Source organism: Coregonus lavaretus (assembly GCF_964263955.1).
Source record: "Coregonus lavaretus genome assembly, contig: HAP1_SCAFFOLD_944, whole genome shotgun sequence".
Lineage (NCBI taxonomy): Eukaryota > Metazoa > Chordata > Actinopteri > Salmoniformes > Salmonidae > Coregonus > Coregonus lavaretus.
In genome coordinates, this window is record NW_028157011.1 from 58,173 (window position 1) to 80,708 (window position 22,536).

The window sequence follows — 22,536 nt, forward strand, 5'->3', positions numbered from 1 at the left end:
GCATTTCACCCACCGACCAATATTTTATATGAGTGAAGTATAATTTGAGTAAAAGTTTCAAAGGCCATGTAAGTGGTTATATTATGGTCATGTTACTTCCGTGGATCTGCCCTTTTATCTACCCAAGTGAGAGAAATTGGAGAAGTGTTCTATCTTAAATAATCGAGACATCGTGGTAGACTAGCGCGTGTGCAGTGACAGCAAGTTCCATCTAAATTCCATTGTGTGCTAAGATGGAAAAAGTATGCAAACTAGAATTGGAAATAATACCAATCCTAGGAAGAGATAAACGTTACACTAGTCACAAGTTGACAAAACAAACAAAAACGTAAACGCAAGCAACATGGTACAGTCAATCTCAGTGCTCGGGGATTGCAAACCAGTGATTATTAAAGACAAAACAAAAATACACACAAAGGAATGCTATAGTGCAGCTGTTGTACAATAATAATACACCTACAGTACTTCAACATCACCATGGTAGTGCTTAGCAACAGTCACGTACAGAGAACAAAAGGAGGCAACAAAATACATTCAAATGCGACACAATGAGCTATGAATCACTGTTCTGTGGGTCTTTTGGAACTGACAACAGTAGATTGACTGAATGTTTCTTAAAGGTCCAATGCAGCTGTTTTTATTTCAATATCAAATCATTTCGGGGTAACAATGAAGTACCTTACTGTGATTGCTATAAATTAAAATGGTTAAAAAAACTAAAAAATATATAGCTTCTCAGCAAAGGGCAATTTCTCAAGCAAGAATTTTGCTAGGACGTTCTGGGAGTGGTCTGAGTGGGGAGGGGAAAACAGAAAATGTGCTGTTATTGGCAGAGAGGTTTGGAACTCTCTTTCTTATTGGTCTATTAACTCATTTACCGGATGGCGATATCACCATGAATGGCCAAAACTCCATCCCACCAAAACAGGCTGAAATTCCAGGTAGTCTTTTCAAACAGCTCTTATAATAAAATAATATTATCATAATTTTCACAATTTCACAGTATTATTCCAACCTCATAGCGTGGAAATATATATAAAACACAGGAAAATCATGTTTTTGACTGCACTGGGCCTTTAAGAGCCAGGACAAGTGTCGAATTAGTGATATGTCCACCCTGACCATGTGCTTGGGTTAATGTGTGCACATACTATACAATGAAGATGCGATTGGCCAAATGCCTTAAACAATTCCTAGCACCTACCCGCAAGCCCTTGTTGAGTCTCCTTGCCGATATGACACAACTGGATAGGTGTTAGCACTATGACGGAAAAGCCCCAGAGCATTCCATAGTTATAGGTGGCTCTATAGCCATATTGCTGTGACCAATCCAATCATGTCAGATCTGTACCTGGATAAGCCAATGAGGACCTCTGGTAAGGAACTGAAAACCAGTTTGGAATTGAGCCCTGGTGCTGAACCTCTGACCTTCGGGATGAATAAAGATGGAAGCCTTTTCTCATTCAAACTGACTCAACTGGCTGACATATAGTAGTCATTAGCAATTAGCCTTTTTGGATCTAAGACTGTCCCCGACTGCTCTGCTGCCTCTTAGGTGAGTTGAAACCAAGTGAGGTAGAACAGAAAGCATGTGTGATCCTAACCTTGCATTTAGCCCAAATTCTGGGAAATATGGAATCACACACTGTGTCACGGCACCGTTCGCTTTCTTTCATTTGGTGTTTTTTTTATGATTCATCGTCAAGTACAGTAGTTCTATGGCAGACAACATGGCTTCCAGTGATAACGGAATAGCAACTGAAGTCCACCGTTCCATCTAAAGAGTTGTGGGTTGTTGAAAACATTCATATGACCCACTATATGTGGTCATCAGTGCCCCCTTAAAACATCAGGTGAACAACACTCAATTCAATCTATACACAACTTAGGATTCAAATAACACACTCGGGCATCGCATTTTCTAAAAACCTTAAAATGGAAACTGAACTCATCACCAAAAATTCTTCACTTAAGCACCTTCAGAAAAACAAAAAAACAAATCTCACTATTGATTTATTTGTCCCGTCGTTCCAGAACTAAATCTGGTTACATTCATTTTCATCTCCTCAACCGTCTTGCCTAGAAGGTTTGAGGTAAACCTAACACTGTTTCGCTAGATATTATATAAATTACTAAAATCGTGGTCTTAATTACTCTCAGAGGATCGTAGTGCTTTTGTGTGGTGATGTCGTTGAGGTACTGTACAATTCACAAACACTTTCCTGAGTTTTTTGCAGACAGATGATCAAAAGAGATGAAGTGTATGGATCGGGGTCCAGATTACTGTCACCCCCTGAGGAATACTGTTGATACTTGGTGAAATGGCAGGAGAAAAAGATCACCATCTCCCATGGCAACCGCCACTCTCTAATTTTAATCTTGCTGTTGAAGTTTAAAGCTCTTAATATCAGCACATGCCATTAATGTAGATTGTGAGGCAAACAAAATCATAATACATAAAAAAGAAATAAGAATTAAGAAAGCACCACTACAGGCACTTGGTTAGCAAACTACATTTTAAGGGACAACAACAAAGGTATATATACACAAAGGGTCCTCAACCGTCTCTTCTCAAATTGACCCCTTCAAAATGTGTAAACAATGCCTGGCTTTAGCAACGTCAAGCATCCTAATGAAATCTCTGCTCGTTACCTGCAAAACCATCAGGTATCACTCCAACCAAGTCTCTCAATGTTTTCTCCGCCTCTGGTGTCAGGTCTTGCGCGTGTGGGGTTACGTCGCCCCTCTTGTGTGCCTTCCTCTCTGGTTAGCACAACAGCCAGGTCGAAGAATTCCCAACGCCTCTTTCTTGAGGACTTTCCCCCAAGGTTCACTGACCGCACCCAAACAGTTTGTTCCACTCTGTGTACGTTTCAATCTCTTTTTGCGATATACTGGGCTGGAATTTGCAAAAAACACTGTCAAAGTCTTGGTAGGTGAGGGGCCGCATCTGGCCCGTGGGCATGATGCTCACAGAGAGGTCCAGGCCTTGGGAGGAGGTGTGCAGCATGCCCACCAGGGCCTCCTGGCACAGCCTTGCCATGTCCAGTCCGGAGAAGCCCTCGGTGCGCTGGACCAGCAGCACCAGCTCCTCCTCACTGAGGCAGTACTTACGCTGGGACTGGGACAGCAGCTGGCTCAGCATGTGGTGGCGGGCCGAACCATCCGGCAGCGGCACCAGGACCCGCCGGCCAAAGTACCGTCGCAGCCCCTCGTCCATGTCCTGGGGCTTGCTGGTGGAGCAGACCACCAGAACGTGGTTGTTGGAGTCATCGGCTGGGCCAAGGAGCAGCGCATCAAGCTGGGCCAGGAGCTCGGCCTTGAGCCGGTGAATGGGGCTCTCGTTGCTGAGATGGGCCGACAACAGCATGTCCACGTCGCTGATGAACAGCACTGAGGGCTGGCGGCAACGCGCCACCAGGAAGGAGGCCCGCAGGATCTTGTCACCCTCTGCCAGCCACTTGGTGGCCAAGGTAGAGCCTCTGAGCTGCAGGAAGGGCGCCCCCAGCTGGCTGGCCATGCAGCGTCCCAGCAACGTCCGGCCCGTGCCTCTGGGGCCGAACAGTAGAACGCACCTCGGGGCCGAACCTAGGCCCCTGAACATGTCCGGACGTAGCATGGGCCAGAGAACCTCCTCCTTCAGAGTGGCCTTGGCCAGCTCCAGGCCTGCAATGTCACTCCAGTCCACCGGGGGTCCCTGCTGCAGGATCTCAGAGGTCACCATGTCCAAGAGGTGGGGGTCACTGCCCTTCAGCTGCTCCTCAGTGGGCTGGGAGGATGAGGTTGCCCCTGTCAGTGAGGGGTGGGAGAGGTGCAGGCGGTGCTCGTCCCCTTGGTCGCTTAGGGAGGGAGAGGTGAAGCTCCCCAGGGAGTCTGCCGAGCGCGAGCCCCCCAGGGTGGAGGCATAGGACGGAGGGGTGAGTGCTCCACCCACAGACTGCCCGCTGAATTTCCTAGACTGCTCAGAGGCCATGGGCTGCTTTTGGGGATTAAACGGCACAGATGACTTGTCAGCGTTCCTGTCAAAACCGTTCCCTCCGCCCGCATTTGAGATGCTGCTGTCCGGTACCCTGTACATGGGGCTCTCTGCGGAGCTGCGCACCTGGCCATAGACATAATTTCCATAAGTGGAGTCCATCTCTCCTTGCCCTGTCATGTAGAAGGCTTTTCTCTTCAGAGAGTTGGATGAGCTGCCGTTCAGAGGCGTTGGCGCGATGGGGCCGAGGTTGTGGGACTGGTAGGGGTACCCAGGGAGTGTGGAGGAGGGGGGCAGGGGGGTGGGAGCGGCGATCCCTGACGGTAGGTAGGAGGATGGAGGGGGGGCTCCCCCGGGGCTGTAGCCTGGCCCCACGGCGCTCTGGGAGGGGTACCCAGCAGGGGGGTAATTGTAGCCCGAGAGGTTGGAGGATCCCCCATTGTAGGTCGGGACCAGGGAGGGGTGGGGGGGCGGAGGAGGGGGCTGCAAGAGGCCGGAGCTGTGCAGAGGGGAAGTGGTGGCCTGGGAGCTGTAGCCCAGGTAGGAGCCACTGTAGCTGGGGCCGTATTCCTGAGAGGAGCCTGCAGAGGAGTGGAGGGCCGTGGCGGTGTGACTACCACAGCTGCTGCTGGAGTAACCAGGCTCTGTCAGGCCGCTGGAGGCCAGGCCCGGGGACGGCGAGCTGCACATACCAGCCACATCTGCCGCCACCCCTCCTTTCCTCATGGACATCCCCTCGGGGACGCAGTAGACCCCCTCCTGCCAGGCTTCGCCCTCCCCCTTCCTGCTGTTCATCCCGGCCTCGGCGTACGAGTTCAGCAGGGCCCTCTCGCTGGGCATCTCCAGGATGCCAGAGTACTTCTCAGCGTACTTCTTGAGCAGGTTGGAGGCGGTGAGCGCAGAAATGTCGTCGTTGGCCCAGGCGTACTGGTAGGTGCTGCCGCCGCGCTGCAGGTGACCCCGGTAAGCCTCGGCCTTGTGGGCCGGCGAGCGCGTGGTGGAGGTGATGTCAAAGTGCTGCTCCGCCCACTGCGCATGCTCTGGGGTCCACTGCATCTTTAGGCCTGCAACGGCAAGAGCACAGAGACAGACAGGACAGTTAGGTTGGTCTTATTTATAAGACAAGGTACAGCCAGTCAAAATTCAGCATCTCTTCATCTCTTAGGCTCTCTGTCAATTGGTCTTCATTATGCTGTCATCAGATTGATTTTAATGGCTGTGATGTGATGACAGTTTATTGGGAGTGATCAAACACTGTCATGCTTATGATAGTACGGACTGTATTTTGCTTAATCATGGAGATTCACTGCTGCCATTTCTTCAATATAAAATCGAGAATACAACTCATGAATATGTATAAGAATCTGAGCTCGGAGGTTATACAGTGTGACATTTATGACATGATTCACACATCATGATCAATAATTAACATCCATGATGACTAATGTACTACTGAGCAAAATGTGTTCTAGTTTAAGGAAATTATACATTGTGTGCTACTGTATTGAATAATAATTACTGTGAATAATACTGCAAATAATATTTTTATATTTTAGTTGGCTGACATCAGTTTCATTTAGTGCATGGCTTAAAACTGCAATATGTAACTTTTTGGGTGACCCGACCAAATTCACATAGAAATTAGTTTTATAGATCTGTCATTCTTATTGAAAGCAAGTCTAAGAAGTGGTAGATCTGTTCTATCTGCACTATTTCCATGCTTCCCGTTCTTAAGTTTCATTTTTGCATCTTTTACTTTCGGTTTTGTACACCAGCTTCAAACAGCTGAAAATACAATATATTTTGTTATGAAAAATGTATTTCATAGCGGTTTAGATGGTACAATGATTCTCTACACTTTACTTGCTTGTTTTGTCACATAAACTGAAATTAGGCGAACTATTAGAATTTTTACATGTAAAATATTATATTTATGAAAATGACTAACTAACATAAATTCTTGACATTTTGGTTGTCTGATTCTTTTCGCCCCTCACATTTCTTTTGTTTCTAGGAACACGGATGGTAAATATGACACGAGTAGTGACAGATCACATGAAGGACACTGCATCTCTGCCTTGGGACCGGGCTGGCCGCTACCAGGTTAGGACAAAATAATGCACCCTGCACAGAACAATATGACACAGACATGGCAGGTCACTCCATAATCCCTCTCTCATCTCAGGCGGCCGGAGATGGTTTCAGAGCGCGCCTCGCCTAGTACAGCAAAGCAATCTCCCCCCGCCGGCAGTGTTCTGCTGCTTTCATCAGTACACATACACACACACACACACACAAACACACACACACACCAGAGCCACAGCTGGCTATGAATTACAACACCCTGTGTATCAGGCCTCTGCCATACACTGCACAGTGCCGGACTGCACCTCCACACCGTCACCTCTCTCTCTCTCTCTCTCTCTTTGCCTTTCCATCTCCATTCGTCTTCTACCTTTCTCTTTGCTTTTCTCTCTCGCTCCGTTTCCCTGTCCACTCCTTCCCACCTTTGTCCTCATCCCCCCCCCCCCCCCCCCCCCCCTCCTCTGGCTCGTTCTCTCCGTCTCACACACTTCAGTCACCTAGCTCCCTTTGTTGCCTCTGATGCTCAAGAGACACTATTTTATATAATCCCCAAAGACTATCTGCAAATATTAACACACACACACACACACACACAAACACACACAGTCATCTCACTATCAAAGCATGGCGCTATCAAAGGCCAGACCCACATCATCGTAGGACCCTCCTCTCAGATCGGACTGTTTGGTTTGATTTAACACGCAGCGGATTATGAGGATCATTTATGACCATCCCCTGTCCTTTCTTCAGTCTCAGTATCCACTGTTGGAGGCTGTAAGCACTGTATGCCTTACAATTACCATCCCACGGATATTCCTCTTGGGTTTTTTAAGTGGAACTGGTGTGAACACACACACATATTCACAAACACACCTCTCCAGTACGTTCGGCGTGTCAGCGTAGCGTGGTGTTTGTTTGGTAATAGAGCGGGGGAATCCCCCAGACTCCTCTCTGATTCTCTCTCCCAGACGTCTCGCCAGACGCCAGCAGCTAATTAGCAGGATGACGATGTGCTAATTGTGTTCATTTACAGGGTTTTAGCCGAAGGGAGTCTTGCTGGGGCTGGCACGCATGTCACGCTCCTTTATGTAATGACTATATGAAACTCGACGGAGAGAAAGAGCTTGGAAATACTTAAACGTGGATGAAATGTATCAATAAACAGTAAACAGCTAAAAGAATGGAACAGTGTGGTGTGTTTCATGACATGACGTTTCATTGACAGTGGTTTCTGAAAAATAACTGCTGAATAATGGGAATAATTGATCATTATTCCCATAGCGTCTGTATTCTTTTCTTGTTTTGTAAAACAATTATATTTCTGCACAGTAAAATGTGTTTGGACAGAACAACTAGAATGTTTGCTCAACATTGAGGCAATTATTGTATATTAAAATGGTCTGTCATTTTGGGGCTTAGAGGTTAGACACAGAAGTTAACTAAATGCCTAAATAAAAAAAAAGTAAAAGTTTAGGTAAGGATGGGAGTTAATAACAAAAGGGTATTTTCATTTGCCAATGCAGCTCATTTGAGAATTCTAAAACATTATGCAACCAGATTTAAATAAATTTAGTAGCAAAGTAGCAAAACAACACATCAGTAGCAAAATAGTAAAAGTAAGATAAAGAACTCCAATGTTCTAAACTCTGTGATTTTCCCGTTCATAATAATATTATTCATCGTTAGCTAATGGAGACCGTTACATGCTGTACCCAGCAAGACATTACACCTGATAGCTATGTGGGTGGTTATTGCAATATTTCTCACATCATTTACACTAATTGTGAGGTTCAAAAACCTCCCAACTTCTTCATTATACGATAGCCACAATATTTGTCAAAAGTTCTTAGATACTTAGATGGCATTTCAATATTTTGGGTAAATGTAATTTATTGATAGCAGTATTAAGTAGTTGAGATGTTATGGTAGCAACAGTTTGGGAGGGAAAAATACCCTTCTAACAGCATGGTCTCTATACTCTCTTAAAATTATATATCTCTCTTCAATATTTTGGCACAACAGTATATCTTCTTATATCTCTCTCACAATAACCTGGTCTACCCTAACAACATCTCTCTCTCTCTCTCTCTCTTCACAGCAGCGTGGTCTCTCTCCTTGGAGTGCTCCCTAGAGATGCCTCCCGCCCTCCTCCCTGCCTGTGTAGGAGAATTCACAGTCTGACTCCTAGTACTGTGTACTGGGCCTTGCTCGGGGGACCACGGTTCAGCTGCCAGCATGTCAATGGCGAGAAACACACAGGAGGGAAAGAGAGGGTGAGAGAGAGGGTATGCAGTGCCAGTCTGGCAACTTGGCAAGAAAACAACAGATACAAGCACACACACACACTCACACAAATAAACACACACACACACACACACACACACATACAACCTTCTACGCAAAAAAAAAAACACATCTTCCAAATTCCAGCCCACTTAAAACAACCCCCTAACCTCCCTTTTATCACCGTAATATTAACATATAGAAAACTGAATCACCCCAACACTTATCTTATTTAAATCCATTTATAAAACATGGAATCTTTATAATTCCATCATCAATAAAGCCAACACTTCTAAGAGACGTGTCAGGCTCCATCAGTGCCTTCATCTCTCCAATCAGGGGGTTAATGTAAAGCCACAGCGTGCGTCTCAATGGAATCCTATTCCCTACATAGTGCACTACTTTTGACCATAGCCCTATAGACCCTGGTCCAGAGTTGCAATATATAGGGAATAGGGTGCCATTTGAGACGCATCCACAGTGATTACCTCCACTATGCAAATGAGGGCCAAATGATAACTTGCACTATTTAAATCAGGTAATACTTACTCTCCCGTTATTCAAATGACGGCATATGAGTTTGAACTCGACGCGTTGAACCTCATGCACTTCCACAAACACATGGAATCATACATTGTAGTCTATGTGATGGTTAAAACACAGAATACGCAAATCTCTAATCTTATAAAAAAGATTATGTCACTCGAATTGAAAACATTCTAAATATTAACATCTAATGCAAGATTGCGTTTGGATCACCATGAATGAACGTGTAGCAAAATTGTCAAGACCAGCTAGGCTTTCATCAGGAACTGTGTGTGTGTGTGTGTGTGTGTGTGTGTGTGTGTGTGTGCGCGCTCTCTGAGAGAGAGTGAGAGTGTGTGAGTCTGGCCAAGCATTAATGCACTCAGCTGCAACAACATCCAACGGCATTTAGATACGCCCTAAGAGCGCCAAGGCATGTCTGTGTCTTTTCTGCCTGTCATATAGAAGGTCTAATCATACTCATTACTGCTTCTGGACATTGGCATCAACGCGGCTGCATATTAGAAAGTGGTGTGTGTGTGTGTGTGTGTGTGTGTGTGGAGTAAACAGCTCTTTAGAAAGCACTAATGAGCTCTTTGAAGTCTGTCTGCTGTGTGATTCTGCACAGAGTGTTTGAGAGGACTACCTATTTCAGTACTGTCATAATTAAGGTCCATGCGTTTACAAAGACAGACACGTGCACACACAAACACACATCAAAGATCTTTCTCTTTCAACGAGTCATCTCGCAGTATGCACACAAAATATGCCGCACCATATTCAGAACTTGTTCAGCAGTGTGTTTTGAAATGAAATGTGTGAAAGACTGAATTTGTGGCAGCAACTGACTGACAAGTGATCTAACTTCATCAAATGAGAATACGAGACCAATTAAATTTCAGGAGGAAATGGTCACAGCAATTACTCAAATCCTCGTCAAATAGAGCAGAGGGCATCATTTAACCTCGAATTCAGTGAGATATTGTGTGTATGTGTGTACGTGCGTGTGTGTGTGTGTATGTGCGTGTGTGTGTATGTGTGTGCGTGCGTGCGTGTGTGTGTGTGTGTGTGTGCGTGCATGCCTGGGTGTGTGTCATCTTGTTAATGAAGCTGCCACATTGACACTGTTACTAAGCCAGTGGCGATGCCATATTGGCACACACTACCTGCCGTGTAAAATAATGTGATTAAGCCCTCTAAAATGCAATTAATTAAGTAATTAGTCGTGAATGAGTGTCAGACACTGCAATCAAAATTGCTTCAGTGTTTTGGTTAATTGATTGAACCGCTGCACTTACAAATACGGATGTCAGGTCCCTACGCTAAGAACTTACAGTTTGACTCTTAGCGTATGACCCAACTATAACATTGCATCAATGTTGTCATCTGGATTCCTTCACGCGTGCGTATTTCTAATGAAGGGATAAAAAATGAATTATGAATAAGTTATGCTATCTATTTGTAGGATCTAGAGCAGAAAAAGGTAAGAATTGGGTGGTGGGCCGCTAATACTTATTGTGCTGTACAGAAATGTGGGTCCCTGTATACAATAGATTGTTAAGCAAAAAACTCCACTTAGAATCAAGCTGGCTGTTATGAAACTTGAAACAGAGGAGAAAGCGAGGACTTGGGAGTCTGGGGTTCAACCTCAAAGACAACAGAACAAATTATATTTTAAGTATTTGTTTCTCTTCTGTTGGTATGTAAATGCAGATTTAAAGCGGTACTTTGTGTCTGAGAAGATGGAGCTGAAGCACCTCACATGAAAGTGTAAATTCCAATGTCTGAGGATTAGATCATTTAATCAAAAAAATTGTATCTGTCACTCCACAAATCCCTTCCAAAACATAAATATATATAAAACAAAATTAAAAGAAAATAGCTTGAACCCAAAGCCTGACAAATTAGTTACGAACCCCCACAGACCGAGCACAGACCAAGCACCCCCCCCCCCCCCCATTTCTTCTGAAACAGTAAAAATAAACAAAAACCAAGCATTGCAGTCTTTGAAGCAAAGCATGCATTTTGAAGCCCAAGCGCTGTTTGATGGCTTACCATGACAACAAGTAGACTGAGGGAAAACAACAACAATAAAAACAGAGTGAGTTAAAAGCGCAGACAGCGAGCAGTGACTTTCCACTTTCAATACAGACACAGAAGATAAGCTGTCATCAACGAAAATGAGATTTTATATTTAAAAAACATATAAGACCTACTGAAATTCAGAGTGACAGGTAATATTAGGAAATCCGACAGATATCCTTTAAATATTCCTAGTAATTTGGTGATCCCTCATCCCTACTAATAATACTTGGAGCAAGTTTTCTCCCTTATGTACGGATTTGTTCTAACAAACTATAACCCGCCAGCTTTCAGCGATAGTTAAAGTGATAGTTCACTCTCCAGTAATGGTTTGCCAGATGTTTTCAGACCTTAAAAGTGGTCTAATGTTTACGAAGAGTCCATGTCCCATGACAATACAGACACTTTTGATCACTCCATTGAACACTAACAAATCTACCAAGTGACACTTTCCCCTGAGCTGTATAATAAATTGACACTGGATAAATTGCCTTTTACTAGATATACTATCAGAGCTCTGGGTTAAACGGAGAGTGCAGTTAAACAAATGCTCCGGATCAAGGAAATTGTGCATGGCTTCACGTGTCAGTCAGGGAGGAAATTGAGAGATATTCAGAGTGAGCTCTAAGCCGGGCCGCGGCGGCGACACGGGGACGCTAACGCCCTAGCGCCTCACCATTCATCTTTAATGCAGTCGGGCCCGTCATTCAGCCACTCCATTTCCTGTGGCTGGCGCACCGTGCCTAATCACCCAGTTATACCCACGATGGCGTTCTCAAAGACACAGCACACACATACATAAACACACACCGGGCCTGTAGCCCGCTGAGACAAAACACCAGATCATTTTAACCCAGTGTTAACACCGAAAAATGCCTTTCACCGCTGTTAGCCAACATAATGACCCCCCTCTTACTCCCCCCTCATCTCCAACACACACCACACACACACACACACACACACACGAACACACACAAACTGCAATGCTGCAGATTCATCTTAACCGGCATGGGCATGTCCTAATGCATCCCCAGTATGTGCTGACATTCTCAGTGGAAAAAACAGGGCTCATTTAAAACAGTAAGCCACTGCTGAGGGACCTCATCTACATATATTCTAAACCGCTAGAGGTGATGAGATCCTCCTGGTGCCATAGTCCAGAACTGTGTCCCAAATGGCATGCTATTCCCTATACAGTGCACTATATAGGTAATAGGGTGCATTTGGAAGGGGCCCAATAACTACTTTCTTTAGGGACCTGCAGGATTAACACAGGGATAGGTGGTATTGATACACCCCAGACGCCTGGATCTATACTGGCGGTGCCACCGCGACTTTGTTTACCTGTTTGTTAAGTAATTAAAATAGATTTCATACTGAAGGCCCTAATCCTTTTAGAAACCACATTGATTGGACGACCGGCAGAGGAGAGTCATTGTGTCATTTAGTTCAACGTTTATTTTTTTAACACAGGTGTGTGTGTGTGTGTATGTGTGTGTGTGCACACATGCGCGCCTACATGTCTGTGTGCACTGTGTGTTCCTCGTGAGACCGAAACTTGGAAAAGTCCTCAATGTGGAGGACGTCATTAGGGGACTGTGGACTCTGAGGGGGTGTAGTAGAAAGACCGAGAGAGAGGCCCACCTACAGATAATGGAGGGGAAGCCTCTCACCCCGTCTAAAGCTGTCTGTCTGCGTATATAAAATGAGATAATTATTGAGTGAACAAGCAGCGAGACACTAAACGTCGCGAGGCGCACTCTTTTTTTACCGTTGCGGTCGGTAAATCACCGCAAACAGGGTGCTTTCAGACATTAAGTGCCCGCTAAGCACAGTAGATGCATCATATTTCAAGAGCGCTGCGTTTGTGTGGGTGAGGAGGCAGGAAAATGGAGTGTGATGGTTATCCATTACCTTATACGGTGTTGGACGATGATCATTTTCAAGTGACTCATTTCTGGAAGTACCATCTATTGGGTGCTTGGGGAGAGAAGACTTTGATAGGTAATCCAAAATAACTATTTGCGGGGTCGTTGCCGCGGCAGCACAAAGAGACACTAGAAGAGAACAACTCTTTCCCCGCTCATTATTCTAATGTAGTAGTCAGAGAACAATCCACACGACGACGCATACAAACACAACAAAATCACAGAGCAGGCCATTAGATTCACGGTCTGTAGGTACTAAATGAGACACAATATCAACATATGCATACATCTCATGGTCAAATCAAATCAAATCAACTGTATTTGTCACAAACACAGTTTACGGCAGGTATAAAAGGTGCAGCGAAATGCTTATGTACTAGCTCCCTCAACAATGCAGTACATTAATCAATGATCAGTAATAACAATGAGAAGTAATAGAATAGGTATTTGCATAGTAATAATGGACTGTATTTACACTGTATTTACCAATATAAAGTGGGTAGTGGGATCAATAGCATATAATAGAACAACAGCGTTGACTGTTTGTGTGTGTGTATGTGTGTGCTTGTGTGTGTGTTTATGGGTGTTTGTGTGTAAGAGTTGGATACGTGGGTAGTCAGTGCAAAGAATTTCTAAGGTCCATATATAGTCTTTCCAGTGCAAATAGTCTCTAAGTTGCAAGTCTGTGCAGGGAGACAGCTAGGTTGAGCTTTTCAGGAGTCTGATGGCCTGGTGGTAGAAGCTGTCTTGGAAGCCTGTTGGTCCGAGACCCGATATTCCGATACCGCTTGCCAGATGGTAACAGAGTGAAAAGTCTGTGGCTCGGGTGACTGGAGTCCTTGACAAACTTTTGGGCCTTCCTCAGGGACTGCCTGGTGTAGATGTCCTGGAAGGCAGGAAGGAAGCCCCCAGCAATGTATTAGGCCCTCTGTAGGGCCTTCTGGTTTAGGGCGGTGCAGTTGCCGTACCAGGCGTACCAGGCTGTCGATTGTGCAGCTGTAGAACTTCATTAGGATCCGAGGGCTCATGCCAAATTTCTTCAGGCAACTATGGTGGTAGTATAATTGGACCATGTCAGGTTCTCTGTGATGTGGACGCCGAGGAACTTGAAGCTTTTGACCCTCTCCACTGCAGCCCTGTTGAAGACAATAGGGGCGTGTACCTCCCTCTGTTTCATGTAGTCCACGATCAGATCCTTGGTTTGGCTAATGCTGAGGGAGAGGCTGTTTCCCTGGTACCATAGTGCCAGGGCTCTAACCTCCTCCCTGTAGTTTGTCATGTCGACGATCAGGCCCACCACCGTCTGCAAACTAAATTATGGTGTTGGGTGTACAGGGAGTACAGGAGGGGGCTGAGCATGCACCCCTGGGGGGCCCCCGTGTTGAGGGTCAGCGTGGCAGAGGTGTTGTTGCCTACCCTCACCACCTGGGGTCTGCCTGTCAGGAAGTCCAGGATCCAGTTGCAGATGGGGGTGCTCATACCCAGGGCCTTGAGCTTAGTGTCAAGCTTGAAGGGACTATAGTGTTGAACGCTGAGCTATAGTCAATGAACAGCATTCTCACATAGGTGTTCCTCTTGTCCAGGTGGGATAGGGTAGTGTGTAGCGCAATGGCGATTGCGTAATCTGTGGATCTGTTGGGGTGGTATGCAAATTGGAGTGGGTCCAGGGTGTCAGGTAAGGTGGAGCTGATGTTATCCTTGACCAGCCTCTCGAAGCACTTCATGATGACAGAAGTGAGTGCTACAGGGCGATAGTAATTTAGGCAGGTTACCTTAGTTTGCTTGGGTACAGGGACAATGATGGACATCTTGAAGCATGTGGGCACCACAGACTGGGACAGGGAGAGGTTGAATATGTCCGTGAACACTCCAGCCAGCTGGTCTGCACATGCTATGAGGAGGCGGCCGGGGATGCTGTCTGGGCCGACTACTCTGCGAGTATTCACACACTTGAAGGTCCTACTCACGTCAGCCACAGAGATCTTGAGCTCACAGTCCTCTACAGCAGCGGGGGCACTCGTAGGAGGATCAGTGTTGATTGCCTCGAAACAAGCATAGAAGTTGTTTAGCTTGTCTGGGAGAAAGGCATCTGTGTTTGCCGTGCTGCTAGTTTTTGCCTTGTAGTCCGTAATGGTTTGTAGTCCTTGCCACATGCGTCTCACGTCAGAGCCGTCGAAATGCAATTTCACTTTGTACCTGTACTGTCTTTTTTCGTCTTTGATTTATTTTCGGAGGTCATAGCTGTTCTTTTTGTATTTATCCATATCCCCAGAAATCCAACCGGAGTTTAATGTGTTGGTCTGCGCTCTCAGTTTTGCACGGATGTTGCTATTTATCCTCAGTTTCTGGTTGGGGTATGTGTGAAAAGTCATTGTTGGGACAATATCCTGATGAACCCTATGACTGAGTCTGTATACTCGTTGATGTTATTGTCGGAGGCAACCCAGAACATTTCCCAGTCTTGTAGCATATATTCTGATTGGTCAGACCAGCATTTAAAAAATCTTACTATGGATTTTTCCTGCTTTAATTTTTGCTTGTACAGTCGTGGTCAAAAGTTGAGAATGACACAAATATGAATTTTCACAAAGTCTGCTGCCTCAGTTTTTATGATGGCAATTTGCATATAGTCCAGAATGTTATGAAGAGTGATCAGATGAATTGCAATTATTTGCAAAGTCCCTCTTTGCCATGAAAAATAACTTAATCCCCAAAAAAAACATTTCCACTGCATTTCAGCCCTGCCACAAAAGGACCAGCTGCCATCATGTCAGTGATTCTCTCGTTAACACAGGTGAGAGAGAGTGTTGACGAGGACAAGGCTGGAGATCACTCTGTCATGCTGATTGAGTTAGAATAACAGACTGGAAGCTTTAAAAGGAGGGTGGTGCTTAAAATCATTGTTCTTCCTCTGTTAACCATGGTTACCTGCAAGGAAACACGTGCCGTCATCATTCCTTTGCACAAAAAGGGCTTCACAGGCAAGGATATTGCTGCTAGTAAGATTGCACCTAAATCAACCATTTATCGGATCATCAAGAACTTCAAGGAGAGAGGTTCAATTGTTGTGAAGAAGGCTTCAGGGTGCCCAAGAAAGTCCAGCAAGTGCCAGGACCGTCTCCTAAAGTTGATTCAGCTGCGGGATCGGGGCACCACCAGTGCAGAGCTTGCTCAGGAATGGCAGCAGGCAGGTGTGAGTGCATCTGCACGCACAGTTCGGCGAAGACTTTTGGAGGATGGCCTGGTGTCAAGAAGGGCAGCGAGGAAGCCACTTCTCTCCAGGAAAAACATCAGGGACTGACTGATATTCTGCAAAAGGTACAGGGATTGGACTGCTGAGGACTGGGGTAAAGTCATTTTCTCTGATGAATCCCCTTTCGATTGTTTGGGGTATCTGGAAAAAAGCTTGTCTGGAGAAGACAAGGTGAGCGCTACCATCAGTCCTGTGTCATGCCAACAGTAAAGCATCCATTCATGTGTGGGGTTGCTTCTCAGCCAAGGGAGTGGGCTCACTCACAATTTTGCCTAAGAACACAGCCATGAATAAAGAATGGTACCAACACATCCTCCGAGAGCAACTTCTCCCAACCATCCAAGAACAGTTTGGTGACGAACAATGCCTTTTCCAGCATGATGGAGCACCTTGCCATAAGGCAAAAGTGATAACTAAGTGGCTCGGGGAACAAAACATCGACATTTTGGGTCCATGGCCAGGAAACTCCCCAGACCTTAATCCCATTGAGAACTTGTGGTCAATCCTCAAAAGGCGGGTGGACAAACAAAACCCCACAAATTCTGACAAACTCCAAGCATTGATTATACAAGAATGGGCTGCCATCAGTCAGGATGTGGCCCAGAAGTTAATTGACAGCATGCCAGGGCGGATTGCAGAGGTCTTGAAAAAGAAGGGTCAACACTGCAAATATTGACTCTTTGCATAAACTTAATGTAATTGTCAATAAAAGCCTTTGACACTTATGGAATGCTTGTAATTATACTTCAGTATACCATAGTAACATCTGACAAACATATCTAAAAACACTGAAGCAGCAAACTTTGTGAAGAACAATACTTGTGTCATTCTCAAAACTTTTGACCACGACTGTAGACTTGCAGGAGCAGAATTAAGGTGTGGTCTGATTTGTCGAAGGGGGTCGAAGGAGTGCTTTGTATTTTGGAATGGAGAATAACAATGGTCCAACTTATTTTTCCCGCAAGTGAGGGGGGGGGGGGGGGGGTGGTGGTATACACAGCCATGATACAAACAGCAAATAATCCATCACCATCGTAAACACAAAAGCTTTAGAAAAATATTGTTCATGGAAATGTCTATTAAAGCCAATTTGGTACATTTCACGTACGATAAATATCTACAATTACTATTATCTCCATTTGAAAGAGTTTTGTCACCTAACTTTTCACATAAGTTTCCTCTTGAATGGTTATTGATCACCAGCCACTGATTTCCTCCTGAATGTTAGAAAACGCAAGTGGATGCCCAACGATGCGTCACTTTGTCTGTTGTCACAGGCTTTCTGTCTGTCAGTGTGTGTGCACGTGTGTGTTTGCTGCGGCACACACGGTAACGTTAAGCTTATGACAGACGAGCCAGGCATGGCCGTCAAAGTGACACTGTTTGTGAATGAGTGTGTGTGCATGTGTGTGTGCATCAAATGCATGCGCTTTTTGATAGTTGTTTGTGTCAGAATAAATTCAACACTGCCATAGCCAACAGCTCACACCCCTCCAAGAGAGAGAGGAGTCACCAGTTAAGAGTTCTGCTGCTGCTAATGATCTGATGATAGCCACCCTGACAATCCTCCAAAAGAGGAAAAGGCGGGCGACCGGGCGTGTTGGTGAGATGGGGGTCAGAGAGGCCCGCTCCAAACAGGAGTTGGCTCAGATTAAAAACTGCTGTCAGCAGAGCGCAGCCTGTCTCTACTATTGAACAGCACCATTGTGAAATAACCCCAACCTCCATACTGAACTGTAAATGCATGGGATCAGTTTGGGAGTCAAAGGTGTCAAGTCTTTCACACTTCACATCAGGCACTGCCAGCTCAGGCGGTTTTTCATCCAACAAAAATCTACATGAAGGGAAACAGACACACCAAATAAAAGGACATTATTGACAGTTTGCCCTTCTTTAATTCATGCCTGAAATTCTACTGAATAGGAAACATGCATTTACTTTAATATTGCTAATAATATTTTACAATTTTGTAAAAAATGACGAAACCATTGGCTAATTCCAGACTCCATTGGAGTCTGAAATACCTCTACTTTGAATTCAATGTGGATTTCATTCTGGTGGAATTCACACAGGTTGTCTAAACACTCAAACAGTGGATCAATATGGCCATCGATCTGTGGCATTGAGACTGAGCTAGACGTGTCGAGGGGGCAAGAGATTCTCACTACCGTTCCCCAGTCTACCGTTGAGGAGCCGCAACACACACACACACACACACTCTCAAAATAGAAATAACACCAACCAAACTACAGCACACATATTTCAGTCTCTTTGCTCCCGTGTCTTTGGAAGTTGGAGTGAGCTGTTAGTTTGACTCTATGAGGACATCCATTACAGTTCTCTGAGTGAATATCAAGCCAGCCAGTCAGTCAGCGTAACAGCATCACAGGTTCTCAGACTGAACTGACGCAGTCGATTCCTTTGAATAATTCATCTGGACTGAGTGATAAGATGGCCTCTGATGCAGCTCTGAGACTGAGGGGTAGATTTGGAAAAGTCCAACTTTTATAGAACCAGCTTGTGACTGACTGATCAATATTTCAGACAACTCAAACATGATATCACACCACAGGAAGAGGAAAGACACTGATACTTGCATCATTTTAAAACAATTTTCTTAGTGTCAATGTCATTAGTCATTATTTAATCTCTTATCCTCTATTTTCCATTTTGTTTTACAATAACTGTTTTATTATTACATCAAATTAGTGGATAGCTGGGGAGGAAATCTAAAAATCATTATTGTAAATTCGGCAAAAAGTATAATTACAATTGACAAAAAGAATATCAATCATCGCTTATTTCCATTTCACAGACAGAACAGGTTAGTCAATTCCTCAAACGTTTTCCAGACAGGTATTTGGAAGCATCAAACTAAACAGTCAAAACTGTGGCGATTACAAAACGCCTACCTACACCTTAACATGGCATCTCGGCGGTTGGAGCGTGATGGGGGGTAGCAATAAGCCAGACGGTGTCTCAGAGGAATAAGAGAGAGCAGATTTAATGTAATCATAAGGGAAGCTCATCTTTCAGGGAACAGTAATAATGAGCAATCAATAAGATCCCTAACAGAGTTAGAGAGAGTGCCTGACAGCAGCTGTAGGCCTGTTAACAGGCAGCGTCTGCTCTCACATTACTGGGGTGGCTGCACCATGACACACACACACAAACACACATACACACACACACACATGCGCGAGCACACATAAACACACACACCTCTGGTGACACCCACCAGCAGTGTGTCACTCCCTATCGATCTCTGGCTTTAATCACATTCACTGTTAATGTACCCGATAGGTGTTAGAGTGGTCTAAGCTGTACTACAGATAAACCAGTATAAAGCGGATATTAGAAACACACTTTTCTTGTGAGCACCATCAAACATTTGACCAGTATCTCACTTCAAAAAACTAGACCATTGATTTGAATGAGAACGTCTAAAATGGCTTTGTAATGGTCAAAGTGAAAGTGCTGAGGGGATGACATCATTAGCTTTAGTGAAAATATCTGTCCCCTAAATCAGTTGCTAGGGGCAACATCTACCTCCTTCCTCTGGACAACACAGTAGTGCCATAAGTCAGTCATCTCCTACCTTACTGTGATCACACTTTCAGACAATCAGCGAGAGGGGGGGGGGCTAACAGAAAGAGAGAGCGAGAGAGAGCGAGAGAGAGAGAGAGAGAGAGAGAGAGAGAGAGAGAGAGAGAGAGAGAGAGAGAGAGAGAGAGAGAGAGAGAGAGAGAGAGAGAGAGAGAGAGAGAGAGAGAGAGAGAGAGAGAGAGAGAGAGAGAGAGAGAGAGAGAGAGAGAGAGAGAGAGAGAGAGAGAGAGAGAGAGAGCCCAGCTAGCCTAGCTCTACACATTTTCCCAATTACAACATGCTAGCCTAGCTCTACACATTAGCCCAATTACAACATGCTAGCTCAGCTAGCCTAGCTCTACACATTAGCCCAATTACAACATGCTAGCTCAGCTAGCCTAGCTCTACACATTAGCCCAATTACAACATGCTAGCTCAGCTAGCCTAGCTCTACACATTAGCCCAATTACAACATGCTAGCTCAGCTAGCCTAGCTCTACACATTTGCCCAATTACAACATGCTAGCCTAGCTCTACACATTAGCCCAATTACAACATGCTAGCTCAGCTAGCCTAGCTCTACACATTAGCCCAATTACAACATGCTAGCCCAGCTAGTCTAGCTCACACCCAATTACAAATCAAATGACATTTTATTGGTCGCGTACACAGGTACACATATTTTGCAGATGCTTTTGCAGGTGCAGCAAAATGCTTATGTTTGTAGCTCCAACAGTGCAATATACGTAACAATCCAAAACAATACACACAAATCCCCAAAAAAAAAATCAAGACATTTAACGAGCAATGTCAGAGTCCGGAGTATAAATATATACAGTGTAAATGTATATAATGGTGTGTATAGACAGTATGGACAGTATATGAATAGGAAAGGTGTGTACAGCAGTAGTTATATCAGATGATCCATGACTAGAATACAGTATATGCATATAAAGTGGGTAAAACAGTACGTAAACATGATTAAAGTGACCAGTGTTCAATGACTATGTACAGTGGGGAGAACAAGTATTTGATACACTGCTGATTTTGCAGGTTTTCCTACTTACAAAGCATGTAGAGGTCTATCATTTTTATCATAGGTACACTTCAACTGTGAGAGGCGGAATCTAAAACAAAAATCCAGAAAATCACATTGTATGATTTTTAAGTAATTCATTTGCATTATATTGCATGACATAAGTATTTGATACATCAGAAAAGCAGAACTTAATATTTGGTACAGAAACCTTTGTTTGCAATTACAGAGATCATACATTTCCTGTAGGTCTTGACCAGGTTTGCACACACTGCAGCAGGGATTTTGGCCCACTCCTCCATACAGACCTTCTCCAGATCCTTCAGGTTTCGGGGCTGTCGCTGGGCAATACGGACTTTCAGCTCCCTCCAAAGATTTTCTATTGGGTTCAGGTCTAGAGACTGGCTAGGTCACTCCAGGACCTTGAGATGCTTCTTACGGTGCCACTCCTTAGTTACCCTGGCTGTGTGTTTCAGGTCGTTGTCATGCTGGAAGACCCAGCCACGACCCATCTTCAATGCTCTTACTGAGGGAAGGAGGTTGTTGGCCAAGATCTCGCGATACATGGCCCCATCCATCCTCCCCTCAATACGGTGCAGTCGTCCTGTCCCCTTTGCAGAAAAGCATCCCCAAAGAATGATGTTTCCACCTCCATGCTTCACGGTTGGGATGGTGTTCTTGGGGTTGTACTCATCCTTCTTCTTCCTCCAAACACGGCGAGTGGAGTTTAGACCAAAAAGCTATATTTTTGTCTCATCAGACCACATGACCTTCTCCCATTCCTCCTCTGGATCATCCAGATGGTCATTGGCAAACTTCAGACGGGCCTGGACATGCGCTGGCTTGAGCAGGGGGACCTTGCGTGCGCTGAGGATTTTAATCCATGACGGCGTAGTGTGTTACTAATGGTTTTCTTTGAAACTGTGGTCCCAGCTCTCTTCAGGTCATTGACCAGGTCCTGCTGTGTAGTTCTGGGCTGATCCCTCACTTTCCTCATGATCATTGATGCCCCACGAGGTGAGATCTTGCATGGAGCCCCAGACCGAGGGTGATTGACCGTCATCTTGAACTTCTTCCATTTTCTAATAATTGCGCCAACAGTTGTTGCCTTCTCACCAAGCTGCTTGCCTATTGTCCTGTAGCCCATCCCAGCCTTGTGCAGGTCTACAATTTTATCCCTGATGTCCTTACACAGCTCTCTGGTCTTGGCCATTGTGGAGAGGTTGGAGTCTGTTTGATTGAGTGTGTGGACAGGTGTCTTTTATACAGGTAGCGAGTTCAAACAGGTGCAGTTAATACAGGTAATGAGTGGAGAACAGGAGGGCTTCTTAAAGAAAAACGAACAGGTCTGTGAGAGCCGGAATTCTTACTGGTTGGTAGGTGATCAAATACTTATGTCATGCAATAACATGCAAATTAATTACTTAAAAATCATACAATGTGATTTTCTGGATTTTTGTTTTAGATTCCATCTCTCACAGTTGAAGTGTACCTATCATAAAAATGACAGACCTCTACATGCTTTGTAAGTAGGAAAACCTGCAAAATCGGCAGTGTATCAAATACTTGTTCTCCCCACTGTACATAGGGCAGCAGTCTCTAAGGTGCAAGGTAGAGTACCGGGTGAGCAAGCCTCGCTGGGCTAGCATGTTGTAATTCACTACAGGTACCTGTGTGAGCTGGAGGATGGAGCAACATGCTAGCCCAGCTAGCCTAGCTCATACATGTACCTGTAGTGAAATACAACATGCTAGCCTAGCTAGCCTAGCTCACACAGGTAACT

General features: G+C 44.9%; 1 protein-coding gene across 1 annotated transcript in view; it reads right to left on the bottom strand.

The window, feature by feature from the left end:
• Window positions 1-2,830: 2,830 nt before the first annotated feature.
• The window catches only part of LOC311125885 (fidgetin-like), a gene marked incomplete at both ends in the record, with an annotated part of 32,492 nt that continues 12,786 nt past the window's right edge, over window positions 2,831-22,536 (bottom strand). The window contains one exon of the mRNA XM_084199910.1: window positions 2,831-5,040. Coding sequence (XP_084056036.1) covers window positions 2,831-5,040 — 2,210 coding nt within the window. The remainder of the gene's footprint in view (window positions 5,041-22,536) is intronic.